At 38.9% G+C, this 24,212-nt stretch overlaps 5 protein-coding genes and 1 long non-coding RNA gene across 14 annotated transcripts in view; 2 read left to right on the top strand and 4 right to left on the bottom strand.

Annotated features, from left to right (window-relative positions):
* Nucleotides 1-1,769, top strand: part of LOC104814471 (VAN3-binding protein) — a 2,998-nt gene extending 1,229 nt beyond the window's left edge. The window contains exons 3-7 of one of the 2 annotated variants that reach the window (XM_010542525.2): nt 8-223; nt 648-860; nt 1,027-1,076; nt 1,165-1,222; nt 1,344-1,769. In XM_010542525.2, coding sequence (XP_010540827.1) covers nt 8-223; nt 648-860; nt 1,027-1,076; nt 1,165-1,222; nt 1,344-1,588 — 782 coding nt within the window. In that variant the 3' untranslated portion in view covers nt 1,589-1,769. Of the gene's footprint in view, nt 224-647; nt 861-1,026; nt 1,077-1,164; nt 1,223-1,343 lie in introns of both variants that reach the window. The other variant, XM_010542524.2, reaches the window with a different exon arrangement.
* LOC104814472 (pre-mRNA-splicing factor ATP-dependent RNA helicase DEAH1-like) lies at nt 1,766-5,531 on the bottom strand. Of its 4 annotated transcripts, XM_019202645.1 has the most exons (5): nt 5,290-5,356; nt 2,601-4,966; nt 2,463-2,488; nt 2,125-2,337; nt 1,766-2,028 (listed from the first exon to the last, which is right to left on the bottom strand). In XM_019202645.1, the coding sequence occupies exon 2, from the start codon at nt 4,933-4,935 to the stop codon at nt 2,671-2,673; it is 2,265 nt and encodes a 754-aa protein (XP_019058190.1). In that variant the 5' UTR covers nt 4,936-4,966; nt 5,290-5,356; the 3' UTR covers nt 1,766-2,028; nt 2,125-2,337; nt 2,463-2,488; nt 2,601-2,670. The 4 variants fall into 4 exon arrangements, with proteins under 4 accessions (XP_019058190.1, XP_019058187.1, XP_019058188.1 ...); XM_019202642.1 differs by lacking the exon at nt 5,290-5,356 and adding an exon at nt 5,443-5,531 and having other exon boundaries at nt 2,125-2,488; XM_019202643.1 differs by lacking the exon at nt 5,290-5,356 and adding an exon at nt 5,429-5,517 and having other exon boundaries at nt 2,125-2,488.
* On the top strand, nt 5,424-6,465 carry LOC104814474. Of its 2 annotated transcripts, none has more exons than XR_771917.1 (3): nt 5,424-5,532; nt 5,665-5,817; nt 6,120-6,465. It is a non-coding gene; the product is annotated as an uncharacterized LOC104814474 (long non-coding RNA). The 2 variants fall into 2 exon arrangements; XR_771916.1 differs by having other exon boundaries at nt 5,425-5,532; nt 5,665-5,813.
* A 3,243-nt stretch (nt 6,466-9,708) lies between these two features.
* On the bottom strand, nt 9,709-11,300 carry LOC104814470 (60S ribosomal protein L15-1-like). Its single transcript, XM_010542523.1, has 3 exons — nt 11,191-11,300; nt 10,879-11,045; nt 9,709-10,283 (listed from the first exon to the last, which is right to left on the bottom strand). The coding sequence occupies exons 1-3, from the start codon at nt 11,192-11,194 to the stop codon at nt 9,840-9,842; spliced, it is 615 nt and encodes a 204-aa protein (XP_010540825.1). The 5' UTR covers nt 11,195-11,300; the 3' UTR covers nt 9,709-9,839.
* Nucleotides 11,301-11,591: 291 nt separating this feature from the next.
* LOC104814469 (E3 ubiquitin-protein ligase RBBP6-like) lies at nt 11,592-17,473 on the bottom strand. 4 transcript variants are annotated; one of them, XM_010542519.1, is made up of 15 exons: nt 16,605-17,473; nt 16,052-16,148; nt 15,778-15,871; nt 15,515-15,681; nt 15,295-15,371; nt 15,052-15,117; nt 14,780-14,939; nt 14,529-14,677; nt 14,236-14,400; nt 13,810-14,100; nt 13,630-13,671; nt 13,270-13,519; nt 13,061-13,183; nt 12,266-12,350; nt 11,592-12,183 (listed from the first exon to the last, which is right to left on the bottom strand). In XM_010542519.1, exons 1-15 carry the CDS (start codon nt 16,768-16,770, stop codon nt 11,773-11,775), a joined length of 2,343 nt encoding a protein of 780 aa, XP_010540821.1. In that variant the 5' UTR covers nt 16,771-17,473; the 3' UTR covers nt 11,592-11,772. The 4 variants fall into 4 exon arrangements, with proteins under 4 accessions (XP_010540821.1, XP_010540822.1, XP_010540823.1 ...); XM_010542520.1 differs by having other exon boundaries at nt 15,301-15,371; XM_010542521.1 differs by having other exon boundaries at nt 15,310-15,371.
* Nucleotides 17,474-22,825: 5,352 nt separating this feature from the next.
* LOC104814468 (ethylene-responsive transcription factor ERF039-like) lies at nt 22,826-23,978 on the bottom strand. Its single transcript, XM_010542518.2, has one exon. The coding sequence runs from the start codon at nt 23,717-23,719 to the stop codon at nt 23,144-23,146; it is 576 nt and encodes a 191-aa protein (XP_010540820.1). The 5' UTR covers nt 23,720-23,978; the 3' UTR covers nt 22,826-23,143.
* Between the last annotated feature and the right edge of the window lie 234 nt (nt 23,979-24,212).

The raw sequence follows: 24,212 nt of genomic DNA, 5'->3' as shown, positions 1-24,212 counted from the left end.
GCCGCCGTGGCCGCCTCTGGCAACCACGACGGCAGCGGTGGCGACTCGGGATCCAAGATGGGCTCAGCCATGGCTTCGGCGACGGAGTTGTTAGCTTCGCACTGCGTTGAATTAGCGGAACTCTCGGGCTCCACTCATGATCGCGTCATCTCCGCCGTCCGATCCGCCGTCGACGTTCATGGACCGGGGGATCTCTTGACTCTCACCGCCGCAGCCGCGACAGGTACAAGGCATTTTCTATTCTCAGTTCTTATTTTCGTTTTATCAACAAATGTTTCCTTAATTTTCTCCAGTCATTCAGCTCTAATGTGTACCATTTTTTTAATGGGTGAGATCGTTGTTTGATGCTCATTATATGTCACGGGAAGAAAACCAAATTCTATTTGGCGGATGACTTTTGATCGCTATAATTTTAGATTCTCTACCGTATGTACTATCGGAATCTAGAAATATAGAGGCTAAGATCAATGAGACGAAAACTGAAACTAATAAAAAGAATCAGACATAAAATGGCTCCCATGCAGATTGTGCTGATCAATTTCGTTTGTGTTGTTAGATAAAATAGGGTTGTGGGAATTACTTAGTATCCTGCAGGGGAATTATAATTCATGGGTTTCAAAGATTTTGTTCTTCCATATGCTTTTCAGCTCTGAGAGGAGAAGCAGCTCTGAGGGCGAGGTTACCGAAAGAAGCGAAAAACAATGCAGCTATCAGCCCTTGCGATAGGGCTTTACCAGAGATTCACGATTGTTCTTCTGAGCTGGATCTCTCCCTCAGAACCGAAGAACAGATTCCTGCACCTAAAGTTGATGAATCAAACTCTGCTCACAGTGGGGAGTTAATGCTTTGCACACAAACTGGTAATCTCTTTGGAGAGGATAAATATTGTTTAGCTGTTTCTTTTCCCGCATTGCTGTGAGTCATCTGAGTCTATTTCGAGAAAGAGCATATTAGGCTTTTGTATGTAAATAAAGAAGAAGTTGTATGGATGATCTCGGGATTGATGAATGGTTCTGGATCTTGCAGGAGTTCTACGGATGAAACATGTATCAGTTTACATCAACAAGAAATCTCAGGTTACACATCTAAATTCTTATGGAAGTTAACACAACGGTCTGCTTTTTGAATCGCCGAACTGAACCTTTGTCAGGTTTTGTTTTGCAGGTCATAGTTGAAATAAGAAGCAAACATGTTGGAGGGGCCTTCTCCACGAAAAGCAAAGGTATACATTATCATTTCTTTACACGGTCATGGTTCTTCATCCATATGTGGGCTCTGTCATGAATGATGTAAAACCTCAAAGAGGAACCAGAACCTGATAAAGTTGGGGGTTAAACTGACAGGCATTGTTAATGGAGTCTGCGACACGGTTTCTGCTTTGCCGACCAGAAAAGACAAGGAAAACTCAGAAGAAGAGCTCTATTTTGGGATGAATACAGCAAAGGGTCTGATAAAGTTCAAGTGCAAGAGTAAGGCCGATAAGCAGAGATGGGTGGACGAAGTTCGGGATCTTCTTTGTCGTGTAAACCCCCTCGAGGTTATGGAAACTTCTCTGGAAACCCTAAGCGTTGGTGACGATGACACATAGGATGTGTGCTATGTTAAGTTGTTGAGCATGTTTGTTTATCTATGTATATGTTACGTGGGAATTATCACACTGGAGAATACTGTTTAATGCATAATATATAAATGTAAGTACTTGTATATTTGTATGTCAAGGTTGAAATTTTTGTGAGTTATGCAAGTATGAAATGAAGGTTTTGGGTTCAGGTTCTCAATTCTTTTGCGCTTACGTATATAAATATACATCATAAGACTTTTAAATGAACGAGTTATTTGGAGCCAGGTTTCAGGGTATAAGCACTCCGCGCCTGTAAGTTATCGAGATCTGAGTCATCTGACATCGTGGATAATCCGACCGGTGAGAAGGCTTGTAGTCTACCGACTGTCGTCTCCAGTGAATCGTCTTCTCCAACGGCATTGCCAGCGAGTTTCTTTCTCCATTTATAATTTTGAATCTCCGGAAAACTGAGAACACGTTATGTGTGGTTAGATCCTTTGTTCGTTGTTGATGGAACATCAAATAAGCTAAAGAGCTGAATTAAGTATTGATGAGAAGAAAACCTGCATTTGTGGGATGAAAACGCAACTTGAGCTTTCTAAAGTGTTGGATTTTTCTCTGTGGCTCAGATACTTCATTAGAGCGGTGATGGCGGATCGGTGTTGTTTGGCTTGCCGGTTACATGATGTTCTGCAACAAGCATGTCGCCCGCTTGAGGTTTCACTCTCCGGATAGGCATAGGTGCGCCTCCTTTCTTTCTCCTTTTTCTTTTCAATCTGATCAAATAGAAGATATCACACAGCTTTGGAACATCTTAAGGCTAGTCTTAGGCTAAACTATTGCATAGTAGAAATCATAGTTCGTATCATTGGTCTAGTTTCTCTGTGGGGTTTGATCAGACCTCTCAGAATCGCATGATGATAGAAACTGCAGAAAAAAAAAATGTAACTGAATCAGTAATTTCTTTCTGAAGGGAAAAAGAAATTCGAACAAGAGTAGACATAGTAATTTCAGAAACATTATGAACTTTATTGCATACATTCGTCATGAGGAAGTAACTCTCGGACCAACAAGAATTACTTTTGTGCTTGATCCTCCACCTTGAGTTCCTACATTGGAGCTCGTCCAACCCCTTTAGACCCTTCATCTTCGACATCCTTACTCTCATGGTAGCGAGGAGGAGCTACTTCAACCAGCCACTTAGGTTCGAACTCCGTTATCTGGTGCATATATTCCTTGGTTGTGAGAACTAGTTCATGACATACGACCCACCTCGGTGCCACCTCTAATAGCCCTGAACTAGGATGTATGGACACTGTGTGGGAATTTTCCACTCTTCTATATGTTCCATCGTTCTCTAACTTGGCAGAATGCGAGAAGAATCCCGCAAGGATCGCCTTTCTTATTGCATCTAAATCGTTTGGGTTGGAGCTAAGTTCTATTCCGACCCTCCTAAGAAGTCCCTCCAGCTGTTTGCATATGTCTCTAGCTCTTTTCATGCTCTGGACCTGAATGTAGTTATCGTAGCACCACTGAGTGCTGTAATTTGTCTCCTTCCAAGAACTATATATCCTTAGCAAGGCAATGTGGTCACCGACATTCCCAGTGTGGAAACTCATCCTTGCATTGTCGGCCTGGACTTGCTTGTGCTTAGGCCGATGAAAGATGGAATCCCCAAGGGACAGCATCGCTGCTATTGAGGTAATCTCTTCTGAGCACTTGTATTTGTCTGAAGCAACAATCATTTTCGATAGCATTGGATCGACAGGAAATTCTACCATCCTTTGGCCGACCTCAGTCATCTCACCATCTTCATCCAAAGCACCCAGAGCATACAGCAACTCTAGTGCCTTAAACAGAGCTTGGTGAGGTGGAGGATCCATGAAATCAAAATCGAAAAGATCTTGAATTCCAAGGCTTTTCAAAGCAAGTACGACACCAGCAAGATCTGCCCTTTGTATTTCCGGCACTGTGTTGTCCTTCAGGTCATTGTAGTCGTACAATCGGAAACATTTTCCTGGACATGTCCTTCCAGACTGATCAGCCCGTAGATTTGCTAAAACTTTGGAGATAGGAGTCAAAAGCAGTGACTCTACACCAGTGGTTGGGTTGTATGAATTAAGCTTGCAATATCCTGGATCAACGACATGCTTGATCCCGTCTACGGTTTCTGATGTTTCTGCTATATCCGTTGCCAGGACAATTTTCCGTGATCCTTTAGGAGTTGGTTCAAATGCTTTTGCCTGGACATCAGTTGGAAGGTTCGAGTCTAGCGGGCATATAATCAGTTCCAAGATCTTTGTACTCAAACCTTCTATCCTCTTCTTCAGAATTTGTTCTGCGGTTTCGATATCTTCTTGATCCGTGAGGAAAACCAGAATATCTCCAAGTGGCTCAGTGGCACAGATCTGAAGCACTTTGGATATAGCTGATTCCAAGTAATCAGGTCCTGGCATTCTGTGGTAGAGCATCTGAACAGGATATTTATGCCCCGGCATCTTGAAAACAGGGGCGGAACCAAAATAATCAGAGAATTTCTCTGCTTGCAGGGTCACAGTCGAAATTATCAACCTAAGATCTGGTCGAGAACGTACCAAATCCTTGAGGAGTCCGAGCAGAATGTCGGTAGATATACTTCTTTCGTGCGCTTCATCCACCATAATGACGGTGTAGCTGCCGAGATCTGGCTCAACGAGTAGCTCCCGCAGCAGCACTCCATCAGTCATGTACTTGAGAAGCGTCTTTTCCGAAGTGCAATCCTTGAATCTGATGGAGTAACCGACCTCATGTCCGAGTGTGACACCGAGCTCTCGAGCAACACTGGCAGCAATGCTCATGGCCGCAACTCTACGAGGCTTTGTACAGCCGATCTTCTTTCCACGACTTGTGTAGCCGGCTTTGTGAAGGTACTGTGGTATCTGTTTGGTTTCCCCTTCAATGACGAGAACCCGATGATGTTCAACTGCCTTGATCAGTTCATCTTCCATCCCATCAGTCAGCTCCTCCTCCGATTTCTTGAAATATTCTTCTCTTAGTGCCTTCATATCTGGAGAACATGATGCAGCGTTGTCTCTACCATTCCACCTGTCTTCGTGTTGAGAAACCCATCTCTCAACTTCCCTATCATCCTCTTCCGACGGCCCACTTCTCTTGCCCTTTTCATCATGCCTTCCAGATTCGGAAATTCTCTCGCCGGCTGTCGGTCGGGGAACTCTGGCATATAGCTCTTCCGCGAATTCTCTAGTCTCATTCGACGAAGAAAACCCGTATTTCGCCAACTGATGAAGGATCTCAGCTGGCGATTTTGATCTTTCGGCAGTTTGAATGAGAGAGTTGGTAAAGATAGGTTGGGGAAAACCTAGTAGGCTTATCATCTTCTCCGAAATCCATGCCTTCAAATCATTCCTGTCCATTGTCAAAGAAGAACAGAAATCTCTGCTTAGGGAAAATAGTTGAAAAATGCCGACCCTACGATATGTTTTGATCAAACACTCTGGAAACTGGATTTTGTGGGTGAGACAATGCTCATTACATCAGAACCTCTTTATATAGGATAAAAGAAACATCTTGGGAAGAACGTGCTCTGCAAGGAAAATATAAATGATAATCGGTTGCTTGAGGCGCAAGTTTCATATGAACTGTATGCTGAAAAGTATCATGCTTTAAAATGTGTGGAAATATAGGCGATGTCTAAATAGGCAACGATTATTCTGTGTATGTATTTATACCTCAACGTCCATTTTGACGGCTTTGAAGTTTTTTTTCTCTTCTAAATAAATATCTAATAAAACCGAGCCGGGCCTTGTTTGGGCTTGAGACCCATTAGATTCATTTGAAAGGGAAACGAAACAGCAGAAGAGAAGGGACCTGACGAATCTCACCGGAGCGGAGAGAGGTCCAGATCCCTTCTCTACGAAGCTTGATTTCCCTTCTCCGGCGAACGCTTATTCTTGTGTCGGATGATAATGCCAGTGAGTTTCTCTCTCGCCATGTCGGATTCTGGATCTCTAAAATCTTGTTGCTTTTCTCTCTCCTCCTCCGTTGAGTTCGCCGTTGTTTTTGTTCATTTCTCTGATTCAGAGTTTTTTCCGGCGATTTTGCAGCTCGTCACGGTGGTGGAAGTGGAGCCGCCGAGTCCGTGGCGGTATTTGATCGGAGCGGTGGTGATGATGATCGGCGTCGTGTTGCCCGTCGGCTACATGATGTTTCGTAACCAGCGCGGTCCCCTCTCCTCTTCTTACTCTAAACAGACGTAGGTGTGCTTTTTCATTTTCTCCTCTCTTTTTATTTTTCCTTTTTCTCGTCTGATTCAGGATCTTGGATCACGCTAGGGTTTGTCTCAGGCGGCTACCACTACGCTAGATGACCCATTTCCAGAAAACTGAAAAATAGATCTAAGGATAGAAATTTGTCTGTGATTGTAGTGTCACAATTTTCCGAAAACTGAGCGTAGTGTCTTACTGGTCCTTTAGATTCCCGGGATAAGATTCTAGAACATGAAGGGAGTATAAAAGGGTGAAAAGTAATTCTGGAGCTAACACTGATCATTCCTTCTCAGGAACAAAGTTTTGATATAGAAAGAGGTTTCAGTTGGGAAGAAGATGATAGATGAATGTGAACCGGGGGATCTCCTTCAGATTCACGAAACCACATGTGAATACTTTTTCTTAGTTCTCTCGTTCTTTTCCGCTTCGATTATATATTATGACCGAATACATGTTGTTTAACATGTACAAAGATCGACTGCGTGTTGTTTTGCATTTTGTTAGAACTGCATGTTGTTTAACTCATACAGCGGTATACTGTGTGTTGTTTTTTCTTACGCTTGAAAAGCGTGTTGTTCGACTGATTCCATCGGAGACTACTTGCTATTTTTTTAGCTGGAAATGTATGTCGTTTCGCTCGCTCAGATGTCGACTGCGTGTTGATAATGACCGAATACATGTTGTTTAACATGTACAAAGATCGACTGCGTGTTGTTTTGCATTTTGTTAGAACTGCATGTTGTTTAACTCATACAGCGGTATACTGTGTGTTGTTTTTTCTTACGCTTGAAAAGCGTGTTGTTCGACTGATTCCATCGGAGACTACTTGCTATTTTTTTAGCTGGAAATGTATGTCGTTTCGCTCGCTCAGATGTCGACTGCGTGTTGATAATGACCGAATACATGTTGTTTAACATGTACAAAGATCGACTGCGTGTTGTTTTGCATTTTGTTAGAACTGCATGTTGTTTAACTCATACAGCGGTATACTGTGTGTTGTTTTTTCTTACGCCTGAAAAGCGTGTTGTTCGACTGATTCCATCGGAGACTACTTGCTATTTTTTTAGCTGGAAATGTATGTCGTTTCGCTCGCTCAGATGTCGACTGTGCGATGTTTTATTGTTTTCGGAGTGCATGCTGTTTAGCTCACGAAGTAGCTGACTACTTGCTGTCTTTAAAGTATGTCATAAACTCCATCTCTCATGGGCCCAACGTCCACGCTCATGACTCGCGCGTATTGTACACGCTACCATTTTCTGTGGACAAAAATAATCCACTGATTTCGATGAAAATGTTCCTCTATTGAAATTTGGGCGCGTGAGGGAGGACTTCACATTTTTTCCAGAGACATTTACGTTTTCTTTTTCAAATTCATTCATTTTCCGCATTTTCATCGCCATATTTTTTCTTTCCTCGCATATTCCATTGTTCTCAACTTTTTTACTATAATTTTTCATCTCTGTAAAATAAATACTTGCCTCAGAGAAAATTGAGTTTTCGTTTTTTATATTTTAGTTCGTTTCAAAAAAAGCCGAACTATAAAAGGAATAAAAATTCTATTAAAATCAATTTCTTAAAACGGTAACCGGATTATGCATATAGTACTGAAATTAAATTCTTAACACTGTGGACTCGGTTTTTAGTACTCGACTACATGTTGTTTAATGTGTAAAGAGATAGACTGTATGTCGTTTTGCATATGCTGGAAACGCGTGTTGTTTAACTCATACAGAGGTCCACTGTGTGTCGTTTCTACTACTTTGGAAAATCATGCTGTTCAACCGATTCCAGTGTAGACTAGGGAAATGTATGTCGTTTTACTTGTAGATGTATTGTTTTCGAAAAAGCACCCAAGCGCATGACCCACGCGTATTCGACACGCTCCCATTTTCCGCGGGTTATAGTCCAGGTATTTCAGCGTAATTTAGCTATTTACAAAATTCGGCGCGTGGGTGCCTTTACAATATTTTTCAAAATCATTAACGTTTCTCTGGCCAATTTTTTTCACTTTTCCACCTTGTCTTCGCCATACTATTTTTTTCGTCGTATATTCCATTGTTCTTAAATTTTCCTGAAATTTTTATCATTACTATGAAATAAATATTGGCTCACGGTCCAAATCAAGTACTGACATTTCAAATTTTATTTTCTTTAATAAAAATCCGGATATCTAACATTTCGTCTGGAAACTCCATCGATTTTTTTTGGGATAAAATCTATCGAAAAGTTATGATCGACATTTGTTCTAGAGTACAAATATTTTTACTACAAAGTTACGATCGAACATAGTTTCAACGTCTTTAATTTGTATTCATAGTCTATATGTTTAGGGATAAAACAACTTTTAATTTTAAATTTGGAATATATATATATATATATATATATATCAATTTGTAAAAAAAAATATACATTTTGCAAATCCTAACACTGTCTATCCACATCACCATCATGTATTTTTTTTCTACATATTTTGGTTTAAATTAATAAAAAACTACAACAAATTTTGAATATATATATATATACACACATATGCATACTATTATATATGTATAATGGTATGTATATATATAATAGAACTGGGTATTTAAACCCATTATCCGCGGATATCCGGTCTCACGAGTACTCGAAAAATGAGTATTCGACTCTGAATGAAGATGAAAATGAGGCAGTAAGATGAAGACGAAAACGGGTACAAATTTCATTTTCTCAAGACGAGTATCCACGGATACCCGTAAAATATAAAATAACCAAAATAACCCTATATTTTCTTAAATTATTTATTTAAATATTAGATTTTAACTTTTAAAAATTAACATATATATTTAAAAAACTTCTATAAATCTATATATATTCAAAAATTTATAATTTTCTATATTTTAAACATATTTTGAATTAAATATGTTTTTACTAAATATTTGGTTTAAATTAATTTTAAAATGTTTATTTTACAGCTACGGGTGTGTGCGGTTACTCATCTCTTAATCACGGGTATCCGATCGATGGATACCCGGTGTTAATGAAATAGAGAATGAGATAGGGGTGGGCACGGGTCGGGTACCCCCAATTTTTAGAAAACCCCGTCTCGTCTTCATCATTACGGGTTTTACAAAAACATTATCTCATTCTTGGCTTCATAAAATCCGGGTACTTGTAGCTCGGAATGAGATTCTCGATCTTGTACTCGCGGGTACCCGGATCTATACGACTTATAAAATTTTGAACTATGAAATGATAGATATACAAAGTACAAATGAGATATGTCAAAGTATAAAGAGAAAAAAAGTTTACGAAAAAGAGAGATGAGTAAAATTTTGAGAGAAAAATAATGGTTGATTCGGTTGCATAGAATAAGATTTGGAATATTAGAATTTTTGTATAGAAAGGTTTAGAAGATAAAAAATGAACTAAAATAAAAGTATTTTAATAAATAATAAGAATAATTTAGACAAAAATATTATAAATATAAAGTATATTTTAGATTTTTAACAAATATATCGGGTACCCCGGGTACCCCTTGTAAAATAATTGAACCCCCACTCGGACTCGCGGGTCAAAAATTTGACTTTATTAATACTCGATCTCGTTATCGTTAATATTCGGGTATCCTTTATTCGGGTACTTGTTAAGCCGGGTACCTCTAAACCCCGGGTTACGGGTTAAAACGCCCACCCCTAGAATGAGACATCCACAAAAACAAAGACGAATATCTCTAAAATCACATATATCTAACCCTAATGTCTAAGCATGTGCAAATATATGTATATATATGTACATATATGTCTGTGTACGTATATTTGTGAACGTGTGTATGAATTACATTGGTGATGTGATTTTTTAATATTATACTGAACCAAATCAAATATAATAACAAATTGATACGTATATTTCAAACTTGAGCAGAGAAAGGAAGAATTGATACTAGAATGTCAAAAACAAACACAATGTCAAAAAAAGTCGGTTCATGGAAAGACAACATTGGCATATAAAAGAAAAGGAGAAGAATGTCAAGAGCCTCAACGGTAACGGCGGAGGGAGAGGGAATTGTTTCGCTTCCAGGTAGCCCTGCGAGAAGGGCGGTTCTTGTGGTAGAGATGTCCCTTTCCACGGAGACCTCTGTTCTTCTTCCCCTCCGATGTAAGACCACGGAGCTCACGGTGTTTGTGAACAGGGTTGCATATCCAGTTCATCCTCGGGTCATTCCTCACCGCCTTGTGAGCCACATCCACCAATATAACCTCGTAGTACTTGTAAGTCGAATCCTCGTTGATCCAGTAGGAATTGAGGACTCTAAGACCACCCAACTTCCGGCCAGCACGCTCCTCAGCAACTGACCTCTTGCTCCTCTGGAACTTCAGTTGGGTTACACCCTGGTTCGTGGGCTTACCATACACTATACCCTTTGGCACTGGCCTCTTCCTTCCACCTCTTTTGACACGAATCCGGTACACCACAAACCCCTAAGAAGTAAAAACATATAAAGTTATAACACGCAAAAAAAGAAACATAAGTTATGCCAGTCGGAATAAGAGCTAGATTCAGACAGAGAGAGAATCTAGCCAAGTCAAATGATCATTCTGGCTAGTTCATGTAGCTGGTCATGGGAAGCATTCGATCATGAACACACTTCCTGTGAAGAAGATGTGTTTCAAGAAACCACATAACCAGCGGGGATGACTACATCTGTAATTTCCACATATTGGTCTCAATAAAACAATGCAAAATCACATTTCATAACAATAAACGAAGAGCATACGTAGAATGCAAAGCAAGGCTAAAGATAAATCTCAATTTCTATGAGGATCAATTGTCACGCTTCATACCATAAACAGTACACCTCTTCAATATACCCAATTAAAACCTCAGAACAATGACAAATCAATTCAAACCCAGTAACGATACGTTCATATGCTGAGGCTGACGGAATCACCATAGGGTTCATGAGAAATTTTCATGAGTACTCAAATTCAATTACTTATTCAACGAAATATCAGTATCCATCGGATTCCACGAGATACGGTAACAAATTGAAAGGAGCAGGACATTAATACTAACCTGCTTGGCCTTGTAGCCCAGGCGACGAGCCTTGTCAGGACGCGTAGGTCTGGTGACACGGACAATGGAGGGCTGCTGTCGGTACTCCCAGCACCTCACCCGCTGCAGAAACCTCATAACATCGGACTGCTTCTTCCTCCATAGCTCCGACACGTACTTGTACGCCCCTAGATTTCATCAAAACCACCAGTTTCTCAAAACGATCAGCAAAGAGAAAAACATTAGACAATCCCAACAACATATACGAAACGCAGAAACCGTATAGAGTTTCAAGGAAATCTGGACAGGAAAAAAGAAAAAGACGCCAATTACCCATTTCGCGAAGTTCCAAAGAGCAGCCGGAACTAGGGTTTTCCTTCGAGTGGGGGGCTAGGGTTTCTGGGTTATAAAGGAGACAAGAGTTAGAGCTGTGAAATCACAAGCCCCGACGAGATCGTTGTATGGTTGGGCCGAGGCCCATTTAAATAGTATATGCCAAATTGCATAGTCTGGGCCTAAACCTTTTTCCGGTTTGCCAAACCTATTAGGATGCGTTGATATTTTAGATTTTGTTATATTAATATTTTCTATTAATTTAGAAATTATAGACTCAAAACTAAAGTGAATCATACGTAACGTATGTAGGATAGGGGGGAAAATATAAGGAAACGCTTGCTCCGTTGGAAGATCTTAAGAGAGGGAGACAACAATATACGACAGAATTTCGAGATGGGTAATAGAAATTTAACTTCTCCCTTGGGATTATCATTATAGAAAAATAAATATAAATGCATAAACGGGCGATAAAGCATGATGAGAGGAGAGAGAGGAATGGAACAGAGTATAACATATACTTTTTTACAGAGATGGAAGTATTGGGGGATGATGATGATGATTCATGGAACATGGTCGGATTTACAAGGGGTTGTACCTCGAAGGCCTCCTCTTGAAATGCCTATCCTCGTCCTCATCCTCCCCATCACTCGCCGCCTCAGGAGTAACCTTGGGGGGCTTCTCCCCATATGGGAAGCTTATGCGCGAGAACACACTGTTTTTCTGCTTCTTCCCGCCTGCTGTTGTGGTCTCCGCCGACGATCGATGATGACGGTCACGGTCACGAGATTTTTCACGTTCATGCTCACGAGGACGTTTGTGATCACGAGACTTGGTTCGTTCCGGTTCGCGCTGGTGGTCAGAATCATAGTGATGGTGCCGGTGTTCAGACTTCCTCTTGGAAGGTGGTTTTGGTGAACGTTCAGCCGATGATCTCTCCGTCCCATGCTGGTGGTGGTGGTGGTCTCCACTTGATGAACGCTGAGCCCTTTTCTACACACCCCCCATAAGAAAACACATCAAACAAAGCGGTCATACCTATCATCTGCAGCTTTAGTAAAACATGGACACTTACGGTTACGGATTTGGATCTCATGGACGACGGGCCCTCAGAATTGACACACGCCTCCCTCGGATGTCCTCCATCTCTTGAAAGTCCCCTGACGTATTCAACATCAGAAACAACCCCCACCTCAGCAAAGCTTCACGAGAGCTCGGTGGTAACCCATACATATAATAAGGTTTAGGCCCTAACTCCACCACAAAATCTAACATAAGAGTGGAGGTTTGACTCTCCTTATATCTTGGCCTCAAATCCCTCTCTTTCTCCGATGTGGGACACTTATCAACAATTCAACATACTGTCAGAGGATTACCCACCTGGTTTCTCAATATAGATTATGTAAATCTAGAGGACTATCCCTACAAAACCGCCCTTTTACCATATAAATGTTGGATTTCCAGCTGTCAAATGTGGCCAGTGAAATTTTTAAAAAAAAGTACTCCATGGGTATCAAATCATACACCTAATGCTTTAGACGCAGTCAATCCCGGTTTCGAAGATCCACAGAAAAAACCTCTTCCACATCAATCGCGTAAACAATCAAGTTGAAGTTGTTATCACTTGGTGTGGCCTAAAAGGACTTTTTCCACCCAAGGCCTTTCGACATCACGACACACAGGCCTTCCTAATGCTTTAGACGCAGTCAATCCCAGTTTCGAAGATCCACAGAAAAAACCTCTTCCACATCAATCGCATAAACAATCAAGTTGAAGTTGTTATCACTTGGTGTGGCCTAAAAGGACTTTTTCCACCCAAGGCCTTTCGACATCACGACACACAGGATGGTAGAAACGTTATAACACTAACCTCTCACCCCGTCTCTCCATCTCACGCTTTCTCCTCAAATTAGCCTTCCGGGCTTCAAATTCCTCTCGGCTCATGACCGGAGGTGGCATATTCATCATACCCCTTCCCAACTCAGCAAGATCCCTGAAAAATATAGAGAACCGTCACCAATGATTAGATTTTTGCAGACAGAAAGTTGCACCACTATGAGCATTTGATACTGACAGTACCTATGAGGTGGAATAGGAGGAAACATGAGACCAGGTGGACCAAAGGGGCCTGGAGCAGGAGGAATGACACCTCCAAAAGGCATGTCCAAGGGGCCAGGTCCATAACCCATGTACGGCATCAGACCAGGATAAGGACCCATGAAAACATCCGCACCAGGTTGCCCACTGGCCCACAAGGGGTTGAAGGCATAGGGTGCCATGGGCATCATGTGGTCAGCTGAAAGATCTTGGAGACCACTCCATTGCAAGCCTATGATCGAGAAAAAACATTAGCAAACATTCAAGACCTGGTTGGATCTACATATCACTTTTGTACGAGCCAGAATGTACCCGAAGATCTAAGAGCAAGGTTTGACATACCAGGAGTGGCTGCACGAACCTTCTTTTTCTTCTTTTTCTTTCCTGTCAATGGAGAAAACGTGATAAAGAAGCAATTAATATCTCCCATATATCATAATTTCATAAAGTGATGATGAAAGTTTTTTATATGCCACCTTATTCAAGATGAATATCATAAAAGCACGAAGTGATAAAGCTCACCTTGTTCATCAGGATTTAGCTTCTGTTGTACTTCTTCCTCAGCGACCGGTGCACTGCCCCTCGATGTTGCCTCCCGTACACTCAATGACTCTGCTTGAGATGCATCCAGTTTCTTTGCAGATTTAGCTTCGTCGTTCGTAGACTCAGGTGCATTTGTAGGCTTTGTCTGTTTCTCTGCTGCTTCAATTTTTGTTTCCTCAACCCCAGTAGAAACACGGTCTCGTTCTTTTGATGCAGCAGAAGTGCATGGAGATGGAAACTTAGGAGGTGGATTACGTGCAGACTCCATATCTGATTATTATCAGAATATAAGTTATTTAACTACGAGTATCATTTCATTTGTGCTCCATATAACAAGCATGACCAACCAATATATTTCCTATAAACATGTACAGGAACACATATGAGGAGCTCGCATCAACAAACCTTGAACTTGAAAAGCGCTTCTGGCGTTATCGGCACTGTCAGTCCCAGACTCCAGTATACGATTTATTGTATCCCGAAGAGTCTTATTTGGCAGAAGATCATCAGCAAGAACATCTGTGGCCCCACATACACACATCGACTTCGAAATGATATAGTTCCTGATGCCTGGATTCCAGCAAGCAGGTTATGCACATTACAACAGATGGAAAGGAACTAATTTATTTCAACATTTACCCTAAAGCTCTTAATCATAAAACTCTGACAGGGGAGTAAATTATTCTAAGAGCACTTACACGTATCACAGAAACTCTTGAAACAGCATTTGCTGGTCAACACCGCATCTTTCATTACTTCCTTGCATAATGGACAGTGAAGCTCGGGAGGGAGTTCTCCAATGGATCGGGTGGATGGTAAGCCCTCGATTGCCTTCTCAAACGCATCCCTATGTGAAAAAACAAGAAATAATAATTTGACCCTCTCCTTTTGCTCTTAATCTAAATGAAAGAATGAAATCCAAGTGTCAGTCATGAATCATTCTCCTTACTCATTTGGCTTCAAAACAGCAACAGCTCCGCTCGGCAATGCATAGGAACCATCTGGGGTTGCCATCAGCATAGACTTTGGGATCCCAGTTGGCGGCGGCTTCACTCTTTTGATATCATAATTAGGATCACCATTTGTAGGGCAGTGCTGAATAAAATGTCCTGCGCCATGAAAGCTTTTGGGTGAGAATACAAACATGTAACAGTTCAGCCCAAGTGACCCCTCATTTCAAAGCAGAAGTAAAGAAAACTGTACCAGCATAAGGACACTCACCTGGGATTCTGCAGCGGTGGCAAACATATCCTGGCGGAGGGGTCTTACGCTCCAATGCCACCCGACCTTCAAGCAGTAAACAGAGATGTTTAGTATAAAGTTACACCACAATAAAATCATCTTAATAAAAACCTTCAAAAGGAAAATCCAAAAGCGAGAGATGTGAAATGGCAAAGATCATGTTCTCAAAGAACCAAAACGGATAAAGCAATTGCAATATAGAAAAACGGAAAAAAGAATAACCAAGACCATGCCCACCCATCCTTCCAGCCAAACCCCTCCCAAAACCTCTGCCAGCACCAACACCATCAGGCCCTTTTCTGCGGATGAGAAAACAGATCTCAGAAATTTTTTCCAAAGAAAAGAAAATAACACCATTAAACTTGGGATTAAGGCGATGTTGTTGTGAAAAAAAATAACACCATCAGAATATCGAGAATAAAAAACAGGTAAGCCATCTAACCGCTTCCAGTCCAAAGCTGGAGTGTCAATTAAAGCCCTAATCTTGCTTTCCTCATCGTCATTAGTTGCTGCAGGAGCATCTTGAATAAGATTACTAGATTGAGCTGGAAGTGCTTCAGGAATCGAGTAAAGATCAGTCCCAAATTCATCCCATTCCACATCCTCAGGCTGTATTATATGCATAAATCTTATCAATAAGTCCAGTTGCAACAAGTCATGCAACAACAACCAAATCCAGATGAAAATAGGCCAACATGAGCATACGTTCATGGCAGATGAATCACTAGGGTAGTCATGCTTTATAGGCTGAGTATCTTCAGGTTCGTTATCGGTTCTTGATCTGCAAAGTAACCAAGAGCTCAACCCATCCACCATTTTCACATTAAAAGAGGGCTCAGTCAGGTAGGAAACAAAATCAGGCATGACACATGGGAAATAAGAGAACGTAATGTGAGCTACAAAGATGGCGTTTTACGATTTCAGGAAATGCTGAAGAAACTAGACTACATGGCTGAGAGTCTAAGGTTTGAGATAATACTTTTGCTCAGTAACAATGGGCAAACGGGGACGTCCAGGAACCCGACGAATTAGGACAGAGGTATTTTTTGGGATTAACTTGGCTTCATCAAGATACTCTGAAATCACAAAGAACATAAGACAAGTTTTGTAAAGCAGCGCCCGTGCATATCAATCTACGAAGTGCAAAGTCAGTCATCATGTCACAAAGTAAAATGTGCCAAAATGAAAAACACATATTTCCCTATCTACGAAGTACAAAGTCAGTCATCACCTAATTGACTGATCGATTTAAACATAATCCTTACTCAAATACACACAAAAGCACCATTGAGATACTAATTCCTTCTTTCCAAGCGTACAAAGCAAACATTTTAGACAATATTGAAGCAGAAATCATAGGGCAGAAAAGAACCATTATTTAGTGTAGTACCAGAATTTCAAAGAAGCAACCCAATACCAGCATAATAGGAAACATGATTAGCCAAAAATTGAGCAGTTTAAACCAGAATGCTAATGAGAACCACAAACAAAGTAGATTAAATTGGCCGAATCTACAGGACAGCAAAACCAACCTTCATTAGTTTGGGCATTAGTAACCACAAGGTCGAAGTCTTTACCACTGCCCAAATGCTTTGATTCAAAGATTTTGTCTTTGAGAATGCCAACAGATATAAAAGGACCGTCCATTGGAATAGAATCATAGTCCCTTGCACTCTTAAATTTGTAATAAACAGCCATTTTTTTTTCAACTTATAGAGTGTATGTAGTATGTATATATTATAATCAAACGATAATACTTTGAGGGAGAAAGAGAACAGCCTGGTATTCAACTCAAAAACGAAACGAAGTACAAAAGCAAAAAAAGCTATCTTTGATTTTCCCTCTTCCTTTCTTTCCCTTTTCTAAATTCACTACTCCAATCAGTAAACAAAACCTCTCAGGGGCTCGTTCCTCTGCTTATCTCTGCGCAGCAAGACTTCCAAATGGATTCTGAAGCAATCCTTCACTGCCAAAAAAGATGCGGAGAGATTCGAACAGACATCGCCAACACAAATTCTTCACAATCGACAGGATCCCGACGGATTCAGATCAAATCCAAACAGATAGCCTCTGCAAGTGAAATCCCTCGAGACGTCACTGGATCTCCGATTCGATCCGCAGCAACCTCCGATTGTCAAATCCAATAACAAAAAACCTTCAAACAACTAAAATTTTCAGAGACAGTAAACCAGCCGACGAAATTTGTCACAACAATCGAGATGGGAATCGTATGATGGATCCTCCTCAGTCGCACCAGAAAGACATCCGAGAAAATTCAAGATGATAAATTAGCGCGGAAGCCGAAGCTGGCATCAGAATCGAGGGTTAGGGTTTCCCAGAGAACCGAAGAAAGGACAAAGAAATATCTCTCGAGGATAATACAGAAAAGCGGTGGGATGATGGAAAGAGCAGGGACTAATCTAATCTCCACTCCATGACGCAAGATTTTTGTCTCAAGCGCGCGTGAGTCACGCGCCTCAGTTTGCTAGGCTCAGCCCAGAATAGTCACGGCCTTATTGGGCTTATGGGCCCATTCGATGTGTTCCATATGATTCTTCGTTCCATTTGGTCCAACCGTCTGAATCAGATCCAAGATTCTGATTCCAAATAAACAAATGAGAGGAAAAGGAGGATAAACAATACCCATTACCTCACTGGGCTTTGGGATATGCCCAAAAAAAAAGTTAGTAGTGGGCCAATGGTGCTAACATATAACATGGGCTTTGAGCAAGTTTTGTATTCATCGATCCATTTTTTCTATAACCCCCTTTACTTTCTCCTAAGATCTATTTTTCCTGTTCACGGTTTTTGTGTGTGTATATATATATAATAACATCCCACTCGAAAATGTATGGTGAGAGAAATAAAACAATGCGATTGAAATTATATGTTAAAAAAAACATGTATAGGCGATTAAACTGGGGAAAAACAACCTATCACAATTAGGGTTATCTTTGTAAAACAAGAAGTCGTTGCCCATTACACCTTTTTTTTTTTTTTTTAAACCGCGGGACCAGTAACGAACAAAATAGCATAGAGATCGTTGTCATGACGTATTATTATTGTCTCTGTTTACATGGCAATGACATAAATTTGGGTGACAGCAACTGATTACGAGTAGACGATATATATATACACACACAATCCCAACCCATCAAGTCTACATATCATCGGATGCCTTCAAAGTCAACATGTACACTTAATCAGGCCTCACTTTATTGCTTTGTACAAACGTTGTCTTAAATCGGTGTCCCTAAATTCCATTAATGACCTTAATGTTTAATTCATTCACTCTTTTTTTTTTCAAACACAAAAAAAAAGAGGTTATTTCAGTGAGACGGGAATAATTACATCGAACTATTCAGAGTTCCGTACAATTTTGGACAGCTCTCGGGGTTTTCACTTCAACATGTCTACCCGTACTTGTCTGACACGTTGCTCCTCTCATCGGTTCAACTGTAGCCTCTCCTTCCCTTTAGGCCACATGCTATTTTTCATAAACATACTCACTATTTATTTATACGTAAATTCTATTTCATTTTTTTATAATTTAGAAATTCACCGTATCTTTGATCCGATTACGTCTTCCACATAAATAGAGAAACCTATGTGAATGTCCTTCCCTAAGTAAAGACTCGAATCCGGATTGGAAAAAAAAATTGTTTCATTCTTTACCTGTTGAATCACCCAATCTTGGATATATGAATTTTTATATATATAGTATCATATTTGTTTTTGTTTTTTTTCATAACAAGTGTTTTAAATCAATTCTACACTAATTTTGGAGGTGAAAACCGTTACATGATTTGAAATATACATTCACAAATTTGATATTCGAATTCATGATGGTATAGACATTTTGTACCCTATTTCACACGAAAAGATGGATAATATCATGTTTGGTTAGGTTACATCTTTGGTAGAACATGAAGTACCACTATAGTTTATAAAATTTCATAAAAAATATAAGATTGCGCATACATCGAATTCTCTCAAAAATGTAAAATTAAAGATACATAGTTATAAAATTAGGTATACAAAACAAGTACTATTGGTATATTGGGGATCGTTTTGTGTAATTTCCAGCAAGAAAATCATTCAACACTTAATCATGGAATTTCACTATTAAATTTTTTTAAAAAAGGTGGGAGATTTGAGGATTTGTGGTCGTGGCATGGTAGCTGGTTCAACTTAATATAGGTCTTTCTTTTTTTTTTAATGTCAAAAAGAGTACACGTAATAATGGCGAAGTCATTGATTGATTTAATCATAATTTCTGACATTTCTTCCTTCTCTTTTTAATGAATTAGTGTTGATAGGATAAGGTGCAATACGGCAACGTTGGATTAAAAAAAATGTTTAATATTATAATATACTATAATGCGTCATGTATTATATATATTATAGCAAATTCATTAGCATCATAGGAGTTGGTAGATTCGGTTAAGATAAGAATATCAACTAGTAATGCTATATGTAATAATGTGTATTAATCAATCATTAATTAATGCGTAAAAAAGTTGAAAGGGTGCTTGGAAACTATGAGACAAAACGAAAAGAACACTTGAATAATAATCTTTTTTTTTTAATCCTAAGTGAATTGTATTTATTTTAATTTGGGTTGGTGTGTCATGGACGATGACAATCACATCAAACACTCAAGACAGTCCATTATAAAGTTTATGTATTTTATGCATATATATATATATATATATATATATATATTATTTTATGTGGAAGCCAATGAGGACAATATTAAAAGCGTCACATCAAACATGGTCTCTCTCTGACGTGCAAATTTCTCCATCACTACTGTTTGTATATATATAAAAAATTAATTAAATATATTGGACACAATTATTTGATAGAATGAGCAAAACGCGTACACATGGAGGGATTTGTAAAACATCATTCTTCTGACAAAAATCAGAAGGCCAAAACTTTGAAACATAATATATATAATTAAGGAGAGAAAGAAAACCTAAATGCATATTCTATATCAAAGGAATGTAATCATCTTACATAAACTCAGATACATATGATTTTGAATATTAATTAAGGGTTATTATGAACATCGTAAGAAGAATTGATGCGAATTAGAATCATGGAGGACATGCTAGCTTAGATGAACATCGAATTAATCAGTCCTTTTTTTTATGTAACGAATTAATCAGTCTTGTTTTGAACAAACAAAAGAAATAAATAGATGTTCATGTGACATTGTCCTATTGTCTGATATGTCGTGTCAAATCCCTAACTAACAAAACCTGACAAACTTTTAGTGTTAAATTGGATTTCCCAGGTTGAAATCCCTCAATTTGAAAATTTTTGGGGGTTTAATAGATAAAATAAAAAATATAAGTTATTTTGTGAAAGACCTAAAACTGTTGTCATTCTTTTTAAATATGAAAAATCACGTTCATAGAAAAGAACCAATTAGTTAACTTAACGATACAATGGTGTCCAAGCGTTCATTAATTTTAAACAATCTAAATCCATAAATCAAAGATCCGAAAAAATATGCTAATAAAATTCTATTCTATTAAGTTAATACGTGAATCCAAAATTGGATAACTCAATTGATAATAGATGAAATAACTCTTTTTTCTAATTCGGATTCAAATCTCTATTTGGTGATGAGATTTTATCTGGATTTTTTCGATTTATATACAATGAATTTTCGGTTTATCAAAAAAAAAAATTGATATGCGAGATTTCATCCAATATTACAATTGTCATTTTAACTTAATTAGTGTACTCATTTAATATTTAATTTTCTTAATTTTATCAATATAAATTTTAATGTTCCATAAATTTATAAAATTTCAATTCTTTTAAATTCGTTAATTTTATAAGCTCAATCCTTGTTAATTTAATGTGTCTTCATTTTCTAAATGAAATTTAAACATTTATGATTAATACGATTTTTTATTTTGAAAATATAATCTGTTACTATTCAGATTAAAAATTTTATTTTTTAAGAATATTAGAAGAAAACGAAGAAAATAAAAACAGAAAGCGAGGATGTGGTTTGACTATGAACACGAGTGGACCTAAAGTCATAGGATTCTCCAACTTGATCTGATCTATGTATCATTATGCAGACTCAGATCACATTTTTAATTTTTAATTTTTAATTATATTGGTAATAGTCTTACACGTTACACCTCCATGTTTAAACAACACGTCGATATTTCTCTTCTCAATATAATTTGAATTTACACGTCATTCGCGCGATCATAGGGGGACTGTAATAATAATAATAATGATGATGATGATGATGACGATGATGATGATGTAAAAACTAAAAAGGATTATTACTTCCTTATTGAATAAATATAAATAATTATTTCGTGATAAACCATCATATTTATATTTTCTAAGGTAGATTTGTTTTTAGAAGTCCCCTATCCTCTTCAAAACAAAAAAAAAACGTAATTGGTTTTGAAAAACTAAACCAATATAGCCGACATGCACATTGGAGATTATTTTTATAGATTCATGATAATATCACAAGATGTCAGTTAATTGTCTAATCAATTATTTAAATAAAAATAAATGACGTCATCCATAAGAATTAATGGGGAATGAAGCATCAAACCTCAATCATATCGTCAAAACTGTTGTTATTATTTGACAATGATGTTGACTTGGCCCTATAATGTTCATGCATATATATATATACACACACATACATGTACGCATATATAATTTAATCCGGATCTAAAAAATATTGTAAATGGGGGCAAACTTGATTTTACTATATGAAACATAATTTTATGATGAGGCACCTAACAATTTTTTTTAAAAATTTATAAATTTTACAAAGAAATTACTTTTTTTAATCAAATAAATGAGGTTGATACCGATTTGTGTTTACTATTCACACCCGTTACAAAATAGAACGATAAATCAAACACACAGCCGACTAAGATATGAGTGATTTATTCTCATGTGTTTCTGCTACTACAGGACTTATGGACAGTCCTAACCAAAAAAAAAAAACAGTAAATTTTCCTATTAATAATGGGTCCTTCCTTTTTTTTCCCAAAACATTTTTCTTAAGGACCAATAAGATCGCAATAGGAAAAGGGCGAGTAAAAGAGAATAATTAAAAATTACAGAAAATACCATTAAGTTCGTCTCTTCTGCTATTTGCCCCTTTTTCCTCTTTCTTTGCCGTGGGCTTCTGGACTCTCTTAAATACACTCGGGATCCTAATCCCCGATTTGACCACTAATCCACAAAAGCAAATGCCATTATACAAATCATCACACGTAAAAATTGTCACCGAGTTTATTTAATGTGTGTGCATGTATTTACTTCCATCTTTATTGACGCGATTAATGTTTGCATGAAAGATAAAAATAAATTAATCAGTTTCCGTTTTGAGAAACAACAGTTTAGAAGGAAAAAAAAACCTTTTGATGAACTCACCTTTTTTCACACAGAAAAAAAATCAAATGATAAATATTTGGTGACTAAACTGTAATCGTCATATTGATTTATCATTTATTTTAAGACTTTTTTTTTGGATAATCGAATATCATGTACCGAGATTAAAACTAATTTGGAAGGTGAGAGCAAACTATATAATTAGAATTTATACTCTCTTCTCCAACTTCAGACTCGAATTCGGAACGGAACAAATGTTTTTGATTCCAATTTCACCGGTTGAGCTATCCAATTTGATTCATTTCAATATTTTATAAAATGAAGAGGGTAGAAAAGTGGAAAAAGAAACTAATGGACGAAAACCAAAGACACGAGGAAATTAAGGGGCAAAAAAATACAGTTTTGGGTTTTAACATTAACAGCACACCATGAGACTTTGTCACAGACGTGGTACGGTGGTAGCATTTGTACAAAAGCCTTCACTTACACATCACATATTGGAACTTTACGTTACGTACACATGTTTTTCCTACCCAAACGACACCGTTTCCCCTCTCGCCGGAAACTCGTCGGAATTCCTTCGCCGGCAATGTTGCATCCGCCTCTCCGTCTGAATTCAATTTTTCCGGCGACAGAAACGTGTGGCGGGCCGAACTGAACGCCTATCTACGTATGTCTAACAGCTGTCCAGGAAAAAGGGGTCTTCGTAAGTCAACGAGTCCCAGAAACCGTCGATCTTGTGGGTCACGTCGTCGAACAAAAGATCGGGGAGGTCGGTGAAGGCGTCGTCGGCGACGGCGGCCGACAAGGGGGATGACGTCACGGTGCTCGCCGGAGACTGTGGCGGCTCGGCCACCTCCGCCGCCGCGGCCGCCGCGGCCTGGATGTCTTTGGGGTGGGAGCTGGCCGGGCGAGGGAGGAGACAGGCGAGGTCCGGGAAGTTGAGGTGGGCCCCACCGCCTTTGATGGCCAGAGCGGCCGCGTCGTGAGCACGCGCCGCCATCTCCGGCGTGGAGAACGTCCCCAGCCATATTCTGGACTTCTTTCTGGGCTCTCTGATTTCCGACACCCATTTTCCCCATTGTCGCATCCTGACCCCTCGAAAACTTGGGTGCTTAGAAACACCCTTCCGAATCTCGTCTCTCGAATCTTTTGCATTGCTGGCTTCGTCTTTTTCTCGTTTTTTAACGTTGGGTTTCTTTCTTCTGTTCCTCGCAGACTCCATGGCCAGAGGAGACTGGTGTGTGTGCATACGGATTCTGCGACTGCGAAAGGGTATTGTATTAAATTCACAGAGAAAAAGTTTGGTGGCAAAAATAAAAGAGAAAGAAGAAAGAATCTAGGGTTTATGTTTGTTTGTTTGTCTGTTTGCGTGTGAGAGAAGAGAGAGTATAAAAACAGTGTTGGGGAGAAGAGGCCGTCGTTGTTGTCATATATACTTATAACTTAAACACTGTAATATTATTAATTATTAGAGGCCTTTTTTTTTCTCCCTACGGTGGACCCATCTAGTTCTGTTTTCATACGGTTATATAATCAGTGTCATATTTAATCCCACTTTTATAATGTTGTGTACATTTTTTTATTTCTAGTATAGATTAAAACCTTGGTATTTTTAGATGCATGATTCACCTAAACGGTGATTAAGGTAGATTCATATAATCAATTCAGATGGAAAACACGCACTTAGACATAATTATTAGATTCAAGTTTATGTACTGTGCTTTTATGAAGTTGCTGTAATA

The sequence above is a fragment of the Tarenaya hassleriana genome, unplaced genomic scaffold, assembly GCF_000463585.1.
Source record: "Tarenaya hassleriana unplaced genomic scaffold, ASM46358v1 Cleome21, whole genome shotgun sequence".
Lineage (NCBI taxonomy): Eukaryota > Viridiplantae > Streptophyta > Magnoliopsida > Brassicales > Cleomaceae > Tarenaya > Tarenaya hassleriana.
Note: the sequence above shows the minus strand (reverse complement) of the source record. Positions and strands in the feature narration are given on the sequence as shown.

Bases quoted from the DNA above. Each gene is read 5' to 3' on its own strand.
- LOC104814472 (XM_019202642.1), bottom strand. From the start codon at position 4,935: ATGATAAGCCTACTAGGTTTTCCCCAACCTATCTTTACCAACTCTCTC.
- LOC104814470 (XM_010542523.1), bottom strand. The intron at 10,284-10,878 runs GTTAGTATTAAT...TTTACTTCTTAG, and splicing joins TGGGCTACAAGGCCAAGCAG to GGGTTTGTGGTGTACCGGAT.
- LOC104814469 (XM_010542519.1), bottom strand. From the start codon at position 16,770: ATGGCTGTTTATTACAAATTTAAGAGTGCAAGGGACTATGATTCTATT. The intron at 15,372-15,514 runs GTTAGATGGCTT...TCTCATCCGCAG, and splicing joins CCAGCTTTGGACTGGAAGCG to AAAAGGGCCTGATGGTGTTG. The intron at 13,672-13,809 runs GTGAGCTTTATC...CTCCATTGACAG, and splicing joins GCTAAATCCTGATGAACAAG to GAAAGAAAAAGAAGAAAAAG.
- LOC104814468 (XM_010542518.2), bottom strand. From the start codon at position 23,719: ATGCACACACACCAGTCTCCTCTGGCCATGGAGTCTGCGAGGAACAGA.